General features: G+C 41.9%; 1 protein-coding gene across 3 annotated transcripts in view; it reads right to left on the bottom strand.

The window, feature by feature from the left end:
* HPSE (heparanase) overlaps positions 1–14307 on the bottom strand; it is a 33436-nt gene that overhangs the window by 11908 nt on the left and 7221 nt on the right. For all 3 annotated transcript variants that reach the window (XM_040624945.1, XM_040624946.1, XM_040624944.1), the window contains exons 2-6: positions 8803–8948; positions 6931–7056; positions 2357–2530; positions 457–625; positions 132–179 (exon numbers count right to left, since the gene is read on the bottom strand). In XM_040624945.1, coding sequence (XP_040480879.1) covers positions 132–179; positions 457–625; positions 2357–2530; positions 6931–7056; positions 8803–8948 — 663 coding nt within the window. The remainder of the gene's footprint in view (positions 1–131; positions 180–456; positions 626–2356; positions 2531–6930; positions 7057–8802; positions 8949–14307) is intronic.

Genomic DNA, 14307 nt, shown 5'->3' with positions numbered 1-14307 from the left:
GCTTGAGATACCATTTGTTTCTTATTTGAGCTATGTCAATTAGTAGTTAAATGGAAATAATTTTTTGAAAACTAAGTAGTAAGTAAAATGAGCATTAGTTTCTTAGTACTAAGAGCAGGAGCCAGACTTACTGGTGCCAGGTAACCGAATCAATCACTTCTCCGCCAGCCTTCAGGAAACTGGAAGAAAAAAATCTATTACGATCTTTACTTAATCCTCATATGCACAATATATATGCGCAATGTATGCACAGGTCTGTTGCCTGGAAATGGGCTGGTCACTGCCTTAGCATCAGGCAAACACAAACTGGTATTCTGAGCCAGTCAACGTTTCCTCTTTTGGTAAAACATCTGCTTAAGTAGCAGATGGTTTAATAACAGGTGGACTATTGAGAATTCTTCACCAGAGAGAAATATTATTTTTAAGAAAAGTGGTTCTGCTTCCTCTAGTTCCTACCTCCTCAGTATCTTGACCGTCTTTCCTCGAGGCTGGCCAACATCAGGCCCATAGAGATGCGAAGTTTTGAAAGTGGTTTTTCCTAGAAGTTTATGCAACTTGACAAAATCTTCTCCTAACTGCAATCCATCGATGAAAATACCAGCCTTCTTCCGGAAACTGTTAGGTTCTGAAAGATAGCAGTTCTCAAGGTAATCACGTACTTAGAAATTTGGTATTTGAAAGCAAACTTAAAAGAAGCATAAGAAAGCAAGAAAACATTTTCCAGTTACAAAAACTTAGAATTCAAAGGCAAGAGAAGGAAAACCCCTCATTATGAAGAACATATTTCAGTTCAACACAAATGCAAATAACATAACTAAAGTATGAGGGGCTATTACAATGATTTGAAGTTAATAATGGGGCTATTAAACTAAGGGATATTTGGGGAATAGGCTACATCCAGTATTTAATAAACTGATTTACTTAAAGAGGACAAAAAGCTTGAGTGGGAGGGGAAGACATTGAAAAACTGATTTCTACAATGCCATTAAAAGCCTTACTGAGACTGTTTATTCAGAAATTATCTGTGCAGGTGAGCCTGGAAGTAGCCACACTGAAGACATGGGAAGGAGGCACAGAGTGTTCAGTCTACTTCCCCAAATATCTTGCACACACTCTGCCTTGTTCCCTTCTCCTTCTCTCTGGAAAGCAGACCTTTTTCTTGCAAAAGGGGGCCCAAGAAAGAGGGAAACAGGATGGCATAGCTCTGTTATCTTACTCTGAAGAGCAAAAGGAGTTGGGGTTGGGTACGGTAGGAAAGTAGGGAGGGAGAGATATAAGGACGGGTTCAGATGATCCATTATTCACGTGTTGCCATTATTGAAAGTTGTTCAGCGTCTAGCTAAGATATGGTTCCCTCTGCCCCTATGTTGTGTTCTGTGCTTCACCTGCCAGTTACCCTTAGCAACCTCATCCCCAAATCTGTCTCTAGACACTACTGTAACACACACCACTACAGACATGTATCTTATTTCTTTGCTTGCTTTCTGGTCCGTCTGGCTCCCTTCCTCTAGAATGGAACTCCAAGAAAGCAGGGACTTTGCTCTGGAGCCAGATAACCTGGGTTCAAACCCCAAGTCCTCCACTTGGTAGGCCCACGTCACGTGGGTATTTAACTAATCTTTTTGTGCCTCTTTTGTCATCTGTAAAATGAAGGCCATAATTGTATCCACCAAAGAGAAAATAATACTTATTAAATGCTCAGAACAGTGCCTGGAATATAGTATGTGCCCATCATATTACTACATCTCATTTCCCATTTTAGTTTCAGTTCCATTGGCTCATGTGTGGAAAAAGCACTATAAATATGTTTAAATGAATGTGACAAATCATTAGCACTTCAGTTAGAATTTACAAGTTCTTTGCAAAAAAGTGAAGAAGGGAACCATCAGGAGCTTGACCTGAGTGGTCTTCTACACCAGGAACTTCTAGCTGGAGCCTATCATGATGGTTAGGATGGAGTTGCTGAGATTAATTGACAAGTTGAGAAACAGAGAAAGAAATGAAAGGGCAAAAGCAAAAGTGCCTGCTTTGCAGTTTTCTGAGTCCAGCCTGCCAACCGTAATAGGTTTAAGCAATCCCGAAAACGTCAAGTGAGCCCAGGAGCTGTGGAAGTTTCTGGGTCCAGCCAGTTGTCTTCACCTCAAGCAAAACATAAACTAGGATTCACAATAGGTTCTAGGATACACAAAGGAGTGTTCTGCCATAAGCGGTTGCAAAAGTTGCACTGTTGAGCACTCGTACAAGTGTGCCGAACCAAAAGTATATTTGCTAATATTAAAAAGAATGTCATAAATCGGAACAAGTAATGCCAAACGGGAATCTCCTTACCAATGAAATGTTCCCCGGGGGCACTTACCATTGCCTAGTTCCCAAGAAATGTTATAATTCTTGGAAGAGCAATAGTCCAGGAGCAACTGAGCGTTAGAGCTGTTCCACTGCAAGTCTGCTGTTCGTAGTAAGGCATTTAGCCCAAAGATCAAGTCCAGTCCCGAGCAATTTGCAAAAGCATACAGCATATCCACGGAGCTTTCTAAAAGAAAAATGTTGCAACTTAATGGCTGGGTCAGCACCACAGTAATGAAGGCCTCCAGATTTGTTTTCCAACGAATAACTATTTTGGTTGTTAAACTGAAGGAATTATAGTCCTATATGAGTGACTATAATTATAAATACGAGACAAAAAATTGGACAGGCAAATAAAAAACTTAAAAAACCAGAATTTACTAGGACTTCATTTACTACAGCTGTTGAATCAACTTTCCATGCTGAACCAGGTACAGTATCAGAAGCTTTGGTCTGGCACTCGGGTTGTGTTCAGATGACCTCAGGGGAACTCCTGCATGGGCCAGACTGTCATTAGTCCATACATGCCACACTCTTCATAACTGAAACATCTCTACTCACAAACCCAGTCACAAAATATTTTGGTAAATTTTACTCTATTTAAAAACAATTTTGGGGAAATTCATGTATAGGGTTTATTAATTTTAAATAAGTAAAATTTGACATTAAAAAACTGGCCTCGGGCTATGGATCTGTGGTTTCCAAACTCTGTGCCAAGACATCTGGCAAGACTCAAGAAATTCACCATGTGGTTGTCAGACTGAACAAAGGAAAATATAGACAACTAGTTCAGTTTGGACTTCAGATAAATGAGAAATAATTTTTACTGTGTGTCTATGCAATATTTGAGAAATACTTATAGTAAAAAAGAAAAATCAGTTTATCTGAAATTCAAACTCAACCAAGCAACCCTACTCGCATGGATACTACCGGACCCTTTAGTTTTTCAAGGGAAACGTCAACTCTGTTGGACATGACAAGAACTATATTACTAGTAGAATCTGGGACTGAACAACTTAATAACTGAAACTCTTAGGTATTTACTTGGGACTAGGTAAGATAACTTTAAAATTAAAACTAAAAAAATTACTGAGTCACGTAAGTGCTATAAAGGTTTGGGGACTTTTGAACTCCACTTTTCTAACCACTAGCTAGTCTAAAATCACTGCTTGAGAGTGGCAATAATGTCAGTTTGAATATCACCTCCAAGTCGGGTATCGTATGCATAATAAGTCTGCAATTTTCATGTATATTTAGGGTTACTTGTTGAATAGAAATTCACTCTTGAACTCTCTAAGTTTAAAAAAAATCTAAGTGAATTACCGGGTGAGCTTAGCAGAGAAACCCTCAATTTAATATTGCCGGTAAAGGCTGAGGGGCAGAAACGTCTCTCGCAAGTTCTTTGAGGTGTTTTAGATGTCTGCTGTGTCACCCACTTCCACAGAGCTGCTGCCTGTCATCAGGGAGTTATGGGCAACAAGGGTGGAAAATCTCTCCCGTCCTGTGGCCCAGCATACCACTGGATCCTGAGCCATGGTTTGGGATGACACAGACAGAGCCTTGGGGATTGTTGGGTTCTCCCCAAACCTCTACCCTCGTTTTTCCATGAGGAAACTGATACCCACGGAAATGAAGTGCTTTGCCCAACACTGCTTAGCTATTTGGTGGCAGTGCCCTTACTAGAGCCTGTTGTGAAGGGGTGACTAGACTGTCTTAGTCACAGCTCCATGTTAGACATACATATTGCAAAATCATGCCGTAAAAAGTTTCGTGAGTCAGGAATCCTCCTAAGACCTGAGCTCCAGGACCCACTCTCCCACTTATAGACTGTATGATCGGGGTGACCCCTTTACCTTGCGTGAGCCTCAGCTATGGATCCACAGTCCTGGAACTAGCACCACCGTGTGCCTACTCACAAAACCGAGGTTGAAACGGCATATGCGAAAACCCTTTGTAAGCCATAAAAGCCTTTACAGATAGCAGGCACTGTCACTACCTCATCCCTCTATGGCATTTTCGAAAAACCTAGAATGCTTGCATTTCAGAATATTTATTCAACTCATACTTGACTCTTTGTCTATTTCATTTTTCCAAATGCACTTGGAATTTATATAACTTAAAATTCTATTATATGCTTCCTACAACATAATAGTAACATCTAGAATAAGGGCTGTGTATTACTGAGTTAGAATCTACTCTTAAAAAGAAAAACACAACCCACTCAGCCTACTCTCTCCTCAAAACATGAACAATAAGAAAACTTACAGCTAATTTTCCAATTCCCAATTATGACCCAGTCTCTTATCTCTTATTCTACGAGAGGGTGGAAAGATCCCTGGGACAAGGATAACTTAAATGCTACACTAAAACTGGCACTGGTTCTTTCCCTGGCGTTACGCCATGTCTGTTTATATGAGTGTGTCCAGTTCCAGTGTGGGAGTGGGTGATGGAGGCGGACGAGTCAGGTGATGAGGAAGAGAGGTGGAGAAGGAGAGCAAAGAATTAGCTCATTAAGTAGAACTATTTGAATAAGGAAGTTCTTTCTGCAGTCACACCCAGAATTACATCTGTAACATTGCTTCCTTTTCCTGCCTAAACAGGCTTACAAAGTTTGCAGTCTCATGACAAATGTTTTTGTCACCTTCTACTTAAGTGAAACCCACCATCCAGTGGGTCCTATAATTAGAAAACTTGCCTATATCTTCTAGGACACCTGTTTTAAGGGTGTAGGCCACTGACTATTAGTCAGTGCCATGACAGACACATTGAAGGGCAGTGACTGTCCTTACCACCATAGACTTTTGCTGTCTCTTCCATTAGACAATGCCAGCCCAAGTTCCTCAGGCATTACCAACCTCAGTCGTCAGTACAGGACAATGTGTGGAAACACCTATAGGCCTCTGAGATACTTCTCACCATAAGGAGTTGGTGCCCAGACTAAACACAGTGCATTCCTATCTATATGTTTCTAAGACATGTATGTTAAAACAAAAAATTTCAAACCAAGAGTCAAATGTTTCCAAATACAAATAAAGTATCCATATTTATTAAATATTTTAGCTAATAGGGTGGCTACAATGACATATTTACATAGTTAGTGAAGGAACTTTCTTCTGGTGTAGGAACTATGAAGGTCCTAGTCCCAGAGGCAGGGAAAGATGGTGGAAACCTGCCATCTTGATTCCAGATAGATTGTGTGAGGTAGGAAACTGGTGTAAACAGGTGTAATGCTTAACATGATGCAAAATAAAGTAGAAATCAATAGATTACCTAACACCATGGAGTCTTCTCTTAGCAGACCTATATCATAGTGATTTATTGTGAGACCTTACTGCTATAGGTCTCTTGTCCTCTTGTCATTCCCTTCATGGGACTGAGATGGCCCTGTGTCAGGCCAAATTCCATGCAACCACAGATCATGTTATTAAAGTGTCAGAGTTGCTCCCCACCCCATTTAAAATGCAATAAATAATTTAGAGGATGCATTATCTAATGACATGTAAACTATTTTCTGATGTCTTATGTGTCACATCTTTTCTGTACCTTATAAATAAAAAAATAAAAACCCACTGGATACACTGAAATCCAGATAGTAGCCAATAAAATCTTACAAAGACAAAGAATCTACTTCCAATAATGTACTCTTAGAAAGGCCAAGTGACCCAAGTTAACTACAAGATAATTTATTTTTTAAAAATGAAAAGACAGTTGTAGAATATCTGAGCAGTTATTCCCTTAGCTGAGATCTGGGCCAATATCATCCCTTACTTAGTTGGGTCTAAAACACCAACTTTCAGATAAAAATATTTTTCATAGTTAAATAAGGATTGCTTGTTTCAGTTGTTTTAAAGCCCTGCATGACAACATTATCCCATTTTGAAGACTGGATAACTGTTTCAGTGAATGGAAATAAATTCTGTCTTCGTCGAGCTAGTTCTATGTCTGCAAAGCCACAGAGGAAAGAAAAAGAGAGAGCTGCTTGATGGCCAGCAGTGTCTGGTATGACACAGGCTTCCACTGCCTAATGGTATACCAGCTCAAAATAGGGGTTGCTTCTGGGATGAGAATGGGTGGATTCTGGATGGAATGGATGACGAGGTGTGAATGGTTTTCACAACTTGCTCTTTTTTTCCCCTAAAGATTTATTTTTATTTTTAAATAAATAATCTGTACACCCAGCATGGGGCTTGAATTCCCAACCCTGAGATCAAGAGTTGCGGGCTCTACTGACTGAGCTAGTAAAGCGCCCCCATGATTTACTCTTCATACTTCTGTATTTTACTTTTTCACAAAGAATGTATCCGTGTCTTCCCTGACTTCCTAGTTCTTCAGAGCAGTAAAGGTTATTATCAGCTCGTGAATGAATGATTTCTGGATTTCACTTCATGGCTAGTAGGCAAAGTCAGGTGGAGAAGAGAAAAAAAACCAGAAGTTTTGGGTTCAAGATCTCCCATTAACTCTTGATAACATTTGAGTATTATGCCGCTTTACCCAACTGTTGTAGGGCTTACGTGATTCAAGCTCAAGTTCAAGCTATCCATGTATTTTGGGGGCTGGGACACCTGCAGGGTGCCCTTCGTCTCTTACTCGAGTAAGTGCTGTTCTTGAACTTTTTCTGATGCTGTTCTCTGAGCAGCAATTGTTCCTGGAAGGGCCATTCCAACTGTAACTTCTTCTCTACATCAGAAGGGAGGGAGCCAGATTTGCAAATATCTGCAAATGGAAGAAATAGTTTAGCGAATCTCTTTTCAAAGTGGTGAGGTTGAAATCCCATACATTTCGTTCATTACCTATTTATGTGACTAAAGCAGGATAATACATTTCTGGTTTTTAGGCATGAGGTCAGAGAAAGATATATTCTGTTACACATGTCAAATTTGCTGGCTAACCAATCACCACACAAAAAAACCACCAAAGGGCAGGTCTCCTAAGAAACGTTGGACATACCCTGGACACAGCTACACTGGACATAACTTCAAGTTATTTAACAATTCAGAAGGCTCTTCAGAAACTTAAAATTGCTAGAGAACCCCACCGAAGAAAACATAGTTCAATTCTCTTAAGATTCACTTTCAAAATACTCAGAAATTTGTCTTGCTGGACTCTATCTGCTTTGTGATGATTTCCTCTTGCCATAATGGTGGGACGGGAAATGTTGACTTTTTTTTCTCCTTCAAATATGGTATCCTCAAACTTCTGAGACCACAACATGGGCAATTGGGAAAATCAACCACCGTGCTGTCAGGCTGACCGTGCTTCCTTATCACAGGACAGCAGAGCTGCTGGGCGCTGGCTGCCAGTGCGGGCTGACCGGCCAACAACTTCCTTTCTGGGAAGCTGCATGTTCTGGCTTTCTGGCAGCTGTTGCCTCATCCCTCCCTGTGCTCAAAAAGGATGTTTCAGAGGCACCTGACCCCCTCCCCCATATACACACAGGATGAGGAAAACTGATGAGCAAAGGAGAGTCTCCTGTCTGAACTTAAGAGACCTTTCAAACACACGTGACTGATGGGAATGGTTAAGTCTAAACATAAATTATTCCAATATGGCATTTGAAGAGAATTCTCCTGTTATTTTTTCATTTTTTTTTCTAATTACTCTTCTATCAATTTTGGCCCAATTACTGATTAACTCTTCTGGACACTTCCTAGCTGAAGAAAATAGAAGGAAAATATGTAATATATGAAATAATGAAATATTATTCACTAATATATACATGATGTGTAAATAATTCAACTATATATGCACCATATTTTTCATAAATGTTACAATAATGATTTAACTTCCGTTTGATGTCTGTATAGTCCTTATGAAAGACATAGGGCAGATCCTCGTTGCTCCCTAGGGCAGGTTTCTCAGGGGGAGCCAACAGGCTTCCAAATAGCAGAATCACCTGAGGAGCTTGCTAAACTCGTAATCTAAGGTTGGAACACGGAATCTAAATATTCAAACTCACCCCAGGTGACTACGGATAGCCAATGAAGTTTGACAATCACTGCCCAATAAATCAAATCTTAAAATCCATCCTAAGAGGCAGAGCGTATCCCCACACCCTCTTGTTATACCTTCCATTCACATTCTATTTTCAGAATAAATGGGTTTCAATCCAATGCTGTGTGTCTTCAGCTGGAAATACTCTTTTCAGTTTGACACGTTTCTGCCCACACGCTCCCACTAAGCAGCTGTGTCCTTCAGCTACAATCATTGTCCTATTTACAGCACAATTAACTCTCAGTTATGCCCAGCACAATTTTTTGTGTGGGGTCTCACATTCATGAAAACATGGCGAGGAGGAAACCTGCCCCCCTGCTTCCTCCTTTTGTGAGAGTGCCTCCATCGGGCAGTCGGGAGCCCTTGATTTCTTACTAATTGTTAAATGTCAGCTGGAACATTTCTCTGAGAATGCTCAAGACTGACTCAAGGGAATTAAAATGTATCGGGAATGTTTAAAAAGTTCACCCTGGTTGACTTGAGACTGCCAGTAACTCCTCTCTTCAAAGGTCGGTTCTTTTTGGGGATCGAAAATGAGAAAGTCCGTCTTGGTGCCACCAAATCGCAGGTATGCTGGAGACAAGCCTCTAGCCAAAGTGCGAAGCTTTGGAGAACTGTTCGGAGACAAGCACGTAATTAAAATTATGTTTTCCAGGAAAATCCAGTCAAACATGATTACGCTTGAGGTGGACCTATTTCTTAATACGTAGCTGTACGGGGCTTGGAGGGAGAAGTCCTAGCGCGAGAACGGGGAAGTCTTCTCAGTCTGACCCTGTCCAAGTACAAGGTTGCACGTCTAGGCGCCTGCAGGCAACCTGGAGCTCTGACTCTGGCAAGAACTTCTATTTTAACTTGACAAGTAGGATAGTGTTGCGTACTTTCAAAACACTCACAACCTTTTATGATCGATGAAGGTTAAGAGAGTGGGCACTCTAGGAAAGCTGACTCTGTGTTTCTTTGAAAAATAGATTGTCTTCAAAAATGTATATTCTTGGGGCCCCCGGGTACCTCCGTAGGTTAAGCACTGGACTCTTAATTTTGACTTGATCTCGGGGTCTTGGGTTGGCCCCACATCAGGCTCCACACTCAGTGGGGAGTCTGCTACTTGGGATTCTCTCCCTCTGCACCTTCCCAACTTGCACTCATGCGCTCTCTGAAATAAGTAAATCTTAGGGCACCTGGGTGGCTCAGTCGGTTAAGCATCTGCCTTGGGCTCAGGTCATGATCCCAGAGTCCTGGGATTGAGCCCCGCATCAGGCTCCTTGCTCAGCAGGGAGACTGTTTCTCCCTCTCCTCCCCACTCATGCTTTCTCACTCTCTCTCTCAAATAAAGAAATAAACCTAAAAAAATTATAAAATTAAATAAATCTCTAAAAAAATGTAAAAAAAAAAGTTCATGTTCTCAGATAAGTTCATAAATGAGTTAGGATTCTTCCTCTTCTCCTTAACTCTGGCTTTCAAGGAAAACTGTCCTTCTAAATTTAAGTCAAATGAATTAGAATTAGGTAAGATTCTAATTCCTATCATCAACAACTCTAATTTGAACAATTCTAAATGCATAGCTCATCAAGTCAAAAATGCTGCTGGTGGGTGCCCGTTAGGTGCTCCGAATGGCACCAAATGCTCTAGAACGGAATCAGAACACTCTACAATCCCTTCCCGCAGAAAGATGAAGATGTCATGAATATTTAAGTGAATAAAATGAAGATACCAGAAGACACAGGTAACAGGGACACCTGCCATGCATTTCTGAAGTCTCACACATGTGATTCTGGCCACACTATTCTCTGAATTCTGTTAAAACACAGAAAACCAATGCCATGCAGTTCTTTGCAATGGTCCGATTAATTAGCTTCCAGGTGGGTTCTTCCAAATTGGAAAATCGTTCCAGGAGGACTAATTAATTGGCAACATGTCTTAACATCCGAGGAATTAGAGGCCTGACTTAAAATTTAAAATTTTTAAATTTTTAAATCTAAAATTTTAGGATATTGCTGAAACTATATATACTGCTATGTAAAATGTTTGAAAGATGACTTTATTTATGCTTAGGAAAGAGAACTTAAAAGAGGGAAACAGACCAAAGGATAAGTCTCCTGCATTAAAAACTTCAGCAATTCCTCTTCCCCATTCTTTTGTTTATTCATAACTTGAGAACTTTTTACTGTACTACCTAGGCACTCGTGCCTTCATCACCCTCTTCCTCCATAAAAAAAAAATATTTAAAATTATATTTCGTGATGATATTTCTATAAAGACAAACGAGTGAATATTATATATGAAAATATTTTTTTTGACCTAAAAGTTCATGTTCTTTGGCTCTTACAAGAAGTTAGAAGATTTTCATGGGCCCCTAAGGGTGTTGTAGGTTCCGGCATGCGGAAACGCAGTACAAAGTGAGGCTTCAGAAATGTACTGTATGGTGACTCACATAACATAATAAAAAAAAAAAATTAAAAAAAAAAAAAGAAAAGAAATATTATCAACCTGGCATTCAGTGCTGACTTAAACACCAGGCAGCACCAAAGAACCCAGGAAGGATGGCCTGTGCCCCCAAATCCTCACAACCACTTGAAAATAAGCAGAGATGCTAACTTGGACTAAGTAAGGATTCAGAAGAAAGCCATTTCCACTTCGCTACAAACACAAACAAAAATAAGCAGGGAAGAGGGCGCTGTTGTTTCATGAGCACAGAGTTTGCATCTGGGAAGACTGAGAAAGTTCCCAGGTGGGGGGTGGTGATGGCTGCAGTATGAGTATACTTAATGCCACTGAACTACACACTTAAAACGGTTAAATGGTAAGTTTTTTTTTTTTTAAAGATTTTATTTATTTATTCGACAGAGATAGAGACAGCCAGCGGGAGAGGGAACACAAGCAGGGGGAGTGGGAGAGGAAGAAGCAGGCTCATAGCAGAGGAGCCTGATGTGGGGCTCGATCCCAGAACGCCGGGATCACGCCCTGAGCCGAAGGCAGACGCTCAACCGCTGTGCCACCCAGGCGCCCCAAATGGTAAGTTTTATGGTTGGTATCTTTTACCACAATTAGAAGAAACTGCAGACATAGTGTGATTTCAACAATGAAAATAATATATATAGAAGGTGGTAACAGGGGTCATTACTATGTACTGAGATGGACGGCAGACTCTCTTCTGTATTTTATAAGTGTTCCATAATAAGCATATGACATTTTAATTTATACAAGGTGGTTTTGTGTGTATGTTTCTATTTTTTAAAGATAAGCGAAGAGGGGCGCCTGGGTGGCAAAGCGGTTAAGCGTCTGCCTTTGGCTCAGGGCGTGATCCTGGCGTTCCGGGATCGAGTCCCACATCGGGCTCCTCTGCTGGGAGCCTGCTTCTTCCTCTCCCACTTCCCCTGCTTGTGTTCCCTCTCTCGCTGGCTGTCTCTATCTCTGTCAAATAAATAAATAAAATCTTTAAAAAAAATAAATAAAAATAAAGATAAGCGAAGAAACCAAAATTTAGTGAAGGGAGACATAGCCATCTGTTAATCAATAAATATTCATGGCAGGCCCATACTGCCAGGCATATGCTAGTTGCTGGGGATACAATAGCAAACAAGACAGAGATAGCCACTGTTCTCATATAATTTACAGTCTTGCATATATATTTTTTTATTTAAGATTTATTATTTATTTATTTTAGAGAGAGAGCTCTCAAAAGTGGGGGAGGGGCAGTGGGAGCGGGAGAGAGAATTCTAAGCCGACTCCCCGGTGAGCACGGAGCCAGACCAGGGTTACGGGGTGGGGTGGGGGCTCAATCCCATGACCCTGAGATCATGACCTGAGCTGAAATCAAGAGTTGGACGTTTAACCAACTGAGCCACCCAGGCGCCCCAATTGCATACATATGTATTTAAACAGGTAAATAGGCAATTCTAAAACAGTGCTATGAGAACACAGGAAGGGGATCCTAACCCAAACTTTGGGCTGGGGGTAGGGTGTGGTTAGAGGTTTTGGGGGGAAGTAGCTTCACTGTTTGACATTCAAAAGGAATAAATCTTATCCGGGTCAAAGATAGTGAGGTGGGGTTGAAGGAAGCGTTCTAGGTGTAGAGAAATGTCGGGCAAAGCCGGAGGTCGAAGAGAATAGGACGCCGCTGAAGAGCTAACAGATGGGGTTAGAGCCTGCAGACTGGGGGCAGGGAGCTGCGTGGAGAGGATGGACTACAGAGGTAAATAGGGCCGCACCGTGGAGGGACTGTGAGCCACCATGTCCTGGAATCCAGCTTTCTATGAGGGCAATTTAGAGCTATGGAAGGATTTAAAGCAGTGAAATGGCCTCAGCAGACTTCTATTTTAGAAAAGAATCTCACGCTGCAGTGTAAATACCTGAAAAGAAGGACCAAGAGTGTGGTCACATTAACATAAGCAGGAAGTGATAGGCTGAGATCGGGTAACAGCCTTGGGGTGGAGAGAGGTGGATATTCAAGACACCTGTGGAGGCAGAAATACTGAATTTGGTGTTTAATCGGATATTACAGAAGAGTCAAGGATTACCCCCTGGGAAGCATCTTGGAAGATGGTAACATTCGCTGAGATGAAGAACAGGGGATACGCTGGAGATGGGGGTGAGGGCAGGGGCAGAAGCTCAGTTTTGTAGAACTGGAAATGCTAAAGCAACACCAAAAAACATATTTCCATCTGGCCCTCGGCCGTAAGTAACTGGGGCTGAGGGACACATCCAGGCGAGATGCAGAATGGAGGGTCCTCGGTCTAAACGTCAGTGACTGGTGACCTGCAGCCCACGGGTGCAGAGACACGGCCCCACAACGAATACAAGGAGCTTCCTCAGAGTCACTTCGGGCTGGCTCTGTCCCCCAGCCTTTGGTCAGGCATTGATTCTGGTCCTTGGCATATTGACTGCCTTTGTTGATAGAGGAAGCTTATTTCGATTTTTTGTGTAGCTGGTAGCAGAGACTGATGCCCTCTGGGAAATGGAAGAAAACTACCACCAGGTGGAAGGAGCTATGGTACGTCAAGATACATATCTGCACACAGCCTGGGTCAGACGCCCGAGTCCCAGAGCCTACCTCCCACAGAGAGCGACTATACCACCTCAGGTCACTCTCAATCACTTTACTCTGCTTTGATTTTCTTCACATCATTCACCATTCTCTGAAATTAGCTTCCTGTTATTTGCTTGGTTTCCTATCTCTCTCCCCTCCACGCCCTGCAAGCTCTTATCTCTCTGGCTGATCAGAATCTCCGCAGCACCAAGATAAGGGCCGATAAGGGCCGGGCAAACAGCTGGTGCTCAATAAATATTTGTTAAGTGAATGAACAAGCGAGTCCACCCTGATGAAGGGCCAAGTGGGGCCAGACAAAGACTGTTTTCTGAACACAATTAAAACCCAAAGTTATGGCTCCTGCCAAGTAAGGAAATCACGTGTTTCAAAAGTATTGGTTTTAAAGACCTTGTTGTTCGTCTTCTTTGCAAGGGAACATTTTCTTGTTTTGAGAATACCATAGTGATGCCCTCTGACCAAAAGCAGATTTTAAACAGCTGCAAAACATGTCATAAAAATAAAACTGATCAAAGGTACACTACTTCTATCATATGGGGGGGAGGAGTGTGGGGGGGATCGATCACCACCACAGTGACTCGGAAGTAAACGAAAAACACCCACATAAAAGCAGCTGCAGATAGTCGACTTCCAGTCGAGCAGTTTGTTAGGGCAAAGCAAAGTCTGCAGGTATTTTTATTTTACCTTCCGTGTAAAAATAAGCGGCTTACCTCCGACACCAAAGCGGAGGTGTGCGGCAGCCAGCTTGCACCGGCGCCTACCCGCTGTGAGAGCCAGCCGGGGTACTTCGAGAACAAGCCGCTGAGCTGCTGGCAGTTCGCAATCAGCCGCGGTGCGAGCATGTATACCACAGAAATCAGGGGAAAAACACACACACACACACCAAAAAACAAAACCCACCAGCAGCCCATAGATAGTTTCCCCTCCTC

The sequence above is a fragment of the Ursus maritimus genome, unplaced genomic scaffold (genome assembly GCF_017311325.1).
Source record: "Ursus maritimus isolate PB19 unplaced genomic scaffold, ASM1731132v1 scaffold_8, whole genome shotgun sequence".
Classification (NCBI taxonomy): domain Eukaryota; kingdom Metazoa; phylum Chordata; class Mammalia; order Carnivora; family Ursidae; genus Ursus; species Ursus maritimus.
Note: the sequence above shows the minus strand (reverse complement) of the source record. Positions and strands in the feature narration are given on the sequence as shown.